This window comes from Myotis nattereri (genome assembly GCF_964212035.1).
Source record: "Myotis nattereri genome assembly, chromosome: 16".
NCBI classification, from domain to species: domain Eukaryota; kingdom Metazoa; phylum Chordata; class Mammalia; order Chiroptera; family Vespertilionidae; genus Myotis; species Myotis nattereri.
This window is the reverse complement of record NC_138091.1, coordinates 23,936,250-23,943,841: the sequence shown is the minus strand read 5'-3', so window position 1 is coordinate 23,943,841 and position 7,592 is coordinate 23,936,250. Positions and strand designations below refer to the sequence as shown.

Genomic DNA, 7,592 nt, shown 5'->3' with positions numbered 1-7,592 from the left:
GTGCTATACTCAACTCTTTAGTCAGAGACACTGACCTCTATTCCCTTCAACTGTCAAATTAAAAAATGACAACAACCAACACAACAATAGCTGTCTGGTGTGAATGTTGTGTCTTGAACCATAAGTATATAGGTCATATAATAGAATTGCATCTTGTTGGTTATGTTGCATAATAAGTTTGCATCTGATTGGTTAATTCTTGGTACCAGAAATCTTTATATACAAGTATAGACACCTGATTTTTTAAAAAGTCATTTTGGAGCAAAAAGGGTAAATAATCAGTATTATTATCCTATATAATAAAAGGCTAATATGCAAATTGTCCCCTCGACCTGGAGTTCAACCAGGGGGTAGGGCTGGCTGGTGGCCTCTCCCCCTGCCAGCCCTGCCCTCAATCGGCCCACCACATGCCCATGGACCCTCCCCACAGCTGGCCTGGCCAAACTGTCCCTGATTGGGGCGGACGGGCCGGACCCCATCCGTACACGAATTAGATAATAAAATCTCTAGTTATTTTTATAAATCAAAATCGTATCTATTTTTTCAGATCGTCAAAAATATATTTTTGGTGTGCTTCAGAATTTTAATAATTAGTTTATGTGTGCTGTGAGATGAAAAAAGTTAAAAATTGTTGCTTTAGGTCATTAGGATTGTGGACCTAAGGGAATTAATGGAGCCTGGACTAGAACTGTCCTGTCTATCTGAATATATGTAATATTCCTGCAGACTTTCCTATAAAAGGAAAGGGACACCAACCATGACTTCTCAAAAAACTATTATCTTAAAAAACCAGAGTTCTGGGGTACCTGGCAATACAGATTTAGACTTTGCAGGCCATTTAAGCCAGAAACAGGGGTGTTTAAAACCAGTGGGCTGCTTCCCATTCTGCAGTCAGTTTGGAGTGATCCTAGGGTCCTGCATATGGGACTGTGGGCCCCTAATTAACTGAAGTTCCCACTGTACCTGATGATGGGGGGAGGGGGCTGATGCCAGCAGTTCTCCTGCACCAAGCCTCACACCGAGGCTGTTAACCAGCAGTGAACGGCTTCTTTAGATTTCAGTTCCTTGTTATTCCTCCTGCTCAGAAACAGTGAAAGACCTTTAGATGAGGAGTGTGCGGAGGAGCAAGACATGGGAAAGGAGGGAGGTCATTTTTTTTCATGACAGGAGAATGTGCCTAATGTGCCTTAGACAATTGAATGTTGTCTGCACTTCAGTTTAGATTCTTGGGTAGTTCAGTCTCTTCTTCTTTGATCTAGAAGAATAAGGCTTAAGATTATCCAAACCTGAAATCATGGCCCCAGGAAGTCCTTGTCTTAGGACATGGCTTCAGTAAATATCTCTTCCCTTTAAACTTGCTTTGCAGTTTGTGAGGCAAGGATGAAGCTTCCAGTCAAAACAGATGCCTTCTTTCTCAATGACGAAGTAAAATAAAACTTCAGGACAAAGCTCTTAGCAGCACATGAAATCAGATGTCCTGTTGTATTGTTTAATGGTCTAACCCACACCAGGACACCTGGGTCAATGTGTACAATACCTTACTTTACGCTGGACTTCAGCATTATTCCTCATAAAACTAAACACCCCACACAGATCCAGGAAGAAGCTCTTTCTGCATCATCTACATGAATGGCCTTTAGAATAATTGAGCAGAAAAAGCATAGTAATGTGAAATATTTATAAATTACTGAGTCAGTTCTAGCCAACATCTTGGAACGTTTTGTTTTCCCTGGTCCCAGATGTTTCTCCAGGTTCCGGAGATGGAGAGGCTGCTAGTAGTGTCAGAAAAGAGGGCAGCTAACCAAGACAACACCTAAGATACGAGGTTTATCCTTTTCACCACTTAGAGAAAGCCCACGGCCCAAGAGAAAAGCAGCTCTGGCCAGAGCTCTCTGGAGTAATAATCCCCAGAAATGGTACTAGAGGGAGCAGCTACAGTGCCTGAGAGTCTGGCTTCTTGAGCCATGGTCTAGTAGACGGTGTCCGAGGACTTCCTGTTCCTAAAATCGTCCTTGGGATCTGTCCAGTGAGGCTTGAGGTCCTAGGCTGAAGGCTCAGATCAGCTCCGTTCCCAGTGGGGACTTGCAGAAGACGGGCCTTAGTATCCCAGACAGGCGTTCGCCATCTCTCCCCTGTGGCCTTATGACCCCAGCTCAGCCCTGCACTGAGGGCCCCTGCCGCCTTTCTCTCACTCACTCCAGGCAGACGCAGCCACGCGGCTCTTCGAGGCCACGTCCATGATGTGCATGAAGTCAGCAGGGTGCCACATCCGCAGAATGAAATGAGGGAAGTGGGACCGAGACGCAAACTTCCTGTCCTCACTACAGAAGTGGCTTCAGCTTGAGCATCAGGGTCACAGAGCTGATTATTTATGTGGGGCAGAGCTGCCCAATGACACAGAAACTCGTCTTCTTGTAGTCACTGCTGGCGAGAGAGCATTTTATCCTGAGTCCGTGGGTTTAAACGGTGCTAGTGTTTGGCTTACGTGGTCGGTGACAGGAGACAATGACCAGAAATATCCAGCTGCTGACCAGGATGAGCAGGAATGTGTGCAGCAGAGCCCGGGCAGGAGTTCTGCTCAGGGTCAAGTAAGTAGCAGCTAGCTGGGAGCTCCATCTCTCCACAGACCAGAAAAGAAGAAAGGGCTGAATCAGTGGCAAAGAGCTACAGCTGCTTGCCCCACTCAGCCCTCCGTTCCCCGTGCAGGACAGGGTGTTCTCCGACTGGGTTTCACCTGGTATACGATCGCTTCCAGCTAAAGATCTCATCCAGGCTGGAAGAGGGAGAGACCTCTCGCTTCTGCAGGGTTCCCCAGCGACGCCGGCCCCCTAGTAACGAGCCTCGGTGCTTGCTCAGCCCTTTTATCCTCTCCTCTGTTCGGAAGAAGTCAGTCAAGGCTCGGAAGTACTCCAAGATAACCTCGTGGCTCCACGCTGGCAGAGACTCCTGGCGCAGGAACCCACAGTGGCCGCCCTGGCGACTGAGCAGGAGGAAGAAGTAGGGGTTGCTGTGAAAGAGTTCAGTGGGCAGAAAGTGGTCTGGGGGCCCGCACACGGGGTCATCCGCGCTACAGATACACAGCACAGGTACGGCTGCCTCGTCCACGTCCCGGAGGGGGTCGTTGTGGTCCCAGTAGGCGTCCCAACTGATGGGGAAACTCTTGGTGTGGCAGAAGAGGGTCTCCTCAAACTCTCGCAGGGAGCGGCTCCTGAACAGTTTGTGGGTGTCCACTGTGTCCTCCAGGGCCGTGGTGTACCTGGTAGCAAGAAGGCGAACAGAGAAGGTAGGAAAGAGAGGGAAGAATTAGAAAACATGTCAACAAATTGGCAGCTCACAAGCCAGATTCTGACCACAGAGGCTTTCTTTGGCCATATAATGGGGGTTTTTTTGTTTGTTTTTTTAAAATATATTTTATTGATTTTTTACAGGGAGGAAGGGAGAGGAATAGAGAGTTAGAAACATCGATGAGAGAGAAACATCGATCAGCTGCCTCCTACACACCCCCCACTGGGGATGTGCCCGCAACCAAGGTGCATGCCCTTGACCGGAATCGAACCTGCGACCTTTCAGTCTGCAGGCCGGTGCTCTATCCACTGAGCCAAACCAGTCAGGGCCCATATAATGTTTTTAAAAATGTCCATTTCATTGTCATCATTTAAAATGCAGCTATCAGTCCGGCTGATGTGGCTCAGTGGTTGAGCATCGACCTATGAAGCAGGAGGTCACAGTTCGATTCCCAGTGAGGGCACATGCCCAGGTTGTGGGCTGGATCCCCAGTGTGGGGCATGCAGGAGGCAGTCGATCAATGATTGTCATCATTGGTGTTTCTGTCTCTTCTTTTCCCTTCCTCTCTGAAATCAATAAAAAATATTTTAAAAAAATAAATAAAATGCAGCTATCAGGCTCCTTTAGACAAATGAGAAGATCTGGCGACATGGGCTGGCGGTCCTGAGGGCAACAATCAGGGTATTTCCTCCCTCCTTCCTGTGTCATGGTTCCTACCAGGTCTGTCCCTCATGGCATTACCTGCCCAGCACGGGGCAGCACTGACTTTAAGGCTGCTGAGCTACAGCAAGGACAGCTCTCCTCCTGATCAAAACTTCTGTCCCGCCGAAACCGGTTTGGCTCAGTGGATAGAGCGTCGGCCTGTGGACTGAAAGGTCCCAGGTTCAATTCCGGTCAAGGGCATGTACCTGGGTTGTGGGCATATCCCCAGTAGGAGATGTGCAGGAGGCAGCTGATCGATGTTTCTCTCTCATCAATGTTTCTAACTATCTCTCTCCCTTCCTCTCTGTAAAAAATCAATAAAATATATTTAAAAAACAAAAACAAAAAACCCTTCTGTCCCTCTGTGGGGAACTTGTTGAACCCCTCTTAGAATAGCTCACTGGCTTGGACTATCTAAACCAGCAGGTGGCACCCCCACAATTAACATTTTACTTTAGGGTGTATTAGTTTGTTTGTGTTATAAAAGCGAATATGCCATCCAGATCATGACAAATGAGGGTGTGGAGGAGGTTTTCCTAGAGAGGGCTGGATGGCAGAGGACGTGGCTGATTTACAGGGTGAGTTCCCCAATGGGAGCCTGGGAGCAACTGTTCTGGGGAAGAGGGGCATCTTTGCTGTTGCCACCTCCCTGGAGAAGGCCTGGGGCCCCCGATGAGGAGGCCAGGATGGGCAGCTGAGACCTTTGGGGGGATCAATCCAGCAGTCGTCCGTTGATTTTGGATGTGTGTCTCCTGAATCATTCAAAGAGATTTGCCCTGAGTCTTTAATCCCAAACTTCCATGAGCAGGGTAGTTACTAAAGGCTCCGTTTCCTCTCCACTTCCCTCCCCTTATCCTTCAGCTGGTGCCTGGGGGGATGTGGGGATGGAAGCTGGCACCTAAGCCACAGGAGAGCACCTTGCTCCTGGATACTCTGGAAGCTCTGGGTTGTCATGGCAGCCTGTTATTGCACTCAGGATTTCATTTCAGAACAGGAGGCAAAACGGGGCAAGAAAAGAAAGAGAAACCACAGTTGCCACCATTTACTGAGCACCTACCCAGTGCCAAGCTCACTTCCATGGCCTCATTTCATGCATATACGGGCCTGGGGAGGTAGTTATTATCAACTCCCTTTCACTGAAGAGAGAAGCGAGGCTCCAAGGAGTTCGCTAACTTGCTGGAAACTCAGGATTTGAACCCGTGACCTGCGCCCACATCCCAGGTCTTTCTGCCACAGCACAGTTATCCACGTCTTTGACCTCCTCTGCCTCTCCCAGGAAAGCCACAGTGCAAGCCGAGGCCTGGTTATGTGCTGTGGGAATGTCGCCTTCTCAGGGGGAAAGTCCCACGTGTATGCCTGGTGGTAGGGTAGAATGTTCTCTTTATGGAGATTTTTTAAAAATTGTATTTAAATATTCTTTAAATTGTTGCCTTAAATATTGAGCACATAGGAATATGCAAAATATTTGTTGGGTCTAAGGATTTTTAATGAATACCTCCACGTTGTTTTATTCCTGTCCCCTCCAGGCTCAAGGGCTGTAGGGAACATTCTGGACAGACAGCCAGCTGCACTCGCTGCCAGAGCCCTTGCTGATCGGACAAGCTGCGGGCTAAGCGGTCACCTCAGGCACTGCCTGTCGGGGATGCGGCAAGCGCTCGGGTTGCTAGGACACCGTGAGGCCAGGGGCCCCGGGCGGGAGGCCCTGCCTCGTATAATGATGCTGACTGAGTCTTCTATGGATTTTAAACCCGCTCCCCTGGCTCTCCCTCGACTGGAGGGTTTGGACAGCTTCAGACAGTGTGTGAGGGGACTTGCCCAAGTCGCCGTAGACCTGTCGGAGTCAACACCAGGCAGAGCTGCGTCTCGCTCAGCCCAAGACCCTGTTACCCCTCACAGGTCTGCGGCCCCGTTACCCACCTGCTGAGGGCGATTTTCTGGTGGAGCAGGAAGCCCCGCTCGTAGGGCCAGGGCAGGCCGGCCTCGAACCACTCGCGGCAGCGCAGCACCGGCGAGATGCAGGCGGCCCCCGTCATGTAGCTGGAGGAGCCACACTCGCCCAGGTAGGACAGCAGCAGCGCCGACCCGGAGCCCTCGCTCACCGCGAACAGCGGGGCCGCGGGGTGTCGGAAGCGGATGTAAGTGACCGCCTCCTTGAGGTCGGAAGGGTCCCCGAAGGGCTGCAGCCGGGGGCTGACCAGCGGGCAGCCGTGGTGGCCGCGGCGGTGGAAGATGACAGGGTAGTAGCCGCGCTCCAGGGCGAGCATGCAGAGGCCGAGCACGTTGCGGGTGAGGCGCCCCCACGCATTGGGGATCACCAGCAGCACCGCCGGCAGGCCCCCGGCGTTGGTGACTCGACGGCCCCGGGCGCAAGGTCCCACGACCCAGTCCAGGGCCACCAGCCCGTTGTCGGCCAACTGCAGGTACTCCCGGGCCAGCTCCGGCCCCGGGCCCGCCGGCAGCACGAAGTGGCGGAGGGTCTGCAGGTGGGGCCCCGAGAGCCAGGAGCGCGGGCCCGGCTCCAGCGCCGCCGAGCGTCGCAAGGCGCGCAGCAGGCACTGCGCCAGCGCCGACGGCTTACAGATGAGCCTGCACCCGCCGGGCAGCGGCTCGCGCCCGTGGCCGAACTGGTCCGCCGGGCCTCCGCCGTCCGCCTCCTCCTCGTCGTCCGGGCCCCCGGCCCCCGGCAGGGTCCTGGCTCCGACGGCGCGCCTCCCGAGGCGCCGCAGCCTGGGGGCCAGCAGGCCGAGCAGGGCGATCGCGGCCAGCAGCAGGGCGAGGGCGGCGCCCCACGGCGGCATGGCGAGGCAGGAGCGTCCCCGGCGGGTGGCGGGTGTCGGGCGGCGGCAGGCGATGGGGCTGTCCCCTCCGCCAGTTCCCCGCTCTGCCCGCGGCTCCGCCCGGCGGCGGGCGGCTGCCCAGAGCCCTCCCGCGCGGGGGGGCGCTCTCCGGATTGGCCACGGCCCCGAAGAGGCAGCCAGTTCGGGCCTGGCTCCCCTCGTCCGCCCCCCACGGCCCCCCCTCCCCCCGCCCCACGGCCCTTTGTACAGCGATTGCGACAAGCAGGAGCAGAGGGTGAAAGGAGCCGAGGCCACGGAGAGGGACGGGGACGCGCCGGCGAGCCGGAAGGGAGTGGGGAGGGCAACGAGCCGAGGAATGGGGTGTTGGCCGCAGAGAAGTGGGGAGACTCCGAGACCAAGGTTTGGGGGACCGGGATGAGCATGAGTCCCTGTCCCCGCTCCTCCGCCCGGCGCGGGGCGCAGCTGCCGGGGAGACCCTGCGACTCTGCGCCCTCAGGGCCGCTGTTGAGAAGCAGCAAAGAGAGAAGTGAATAGACCGCCGCTCCCGGGCTCCCGGGCTCCCGGCGCCGCAGCCGAAGGCACCGGCCGCGCCTCCCTCCCGGGCTCAGCCGCGCGCTCTGACCTTGGTGTCCCTCTCGGCCCCGTGGGCACCAGCAGCTGCGCAATAACCCCGCCTGGCGGGGGGCCTGGCGCCGGGCCTGCGGGCACCAAGGCGCGCGGGTTTGGGCGGGAGCCTAGAGCGCCGGTGCGCTGCGCGTCCGCTGCCTGCATCGGTGCCCTGTGCCGGCGCCCCCAGAGCGTGGGGCT

The 7,592-nt window shown here is 54.9% G+C and overlaps 1 protein-coding gene across 1 annotated transcript; it reads right to left on the bottom strand.

Annotated features, from left to right (window-relative positions):
* Positions 1 to 2,730: 2,730 nt before the first annotated feature.
* ABHD15 (abhydrolase domain containing 15) lies at positions 2,731 to 6,785 on the bottom strand (the record flags this gene model as incomplete). The annotated part of the gene is made up of 2 exons (XM_081109289.1): positions 2,731 to 3,256; positions 5,905 to 6,785. The coding sequence occupies 2 exons, from the start codon at positions 6,783 to 6,785 to the stop codon at positions 2,731 to 2,733; spliced, it is 1,407 nt and encodes a 468-aa protein (XP_080965415.1).
* Between the last annotated feature and the right edge of the window lie 807 nt (positions 6,786 to 7,592).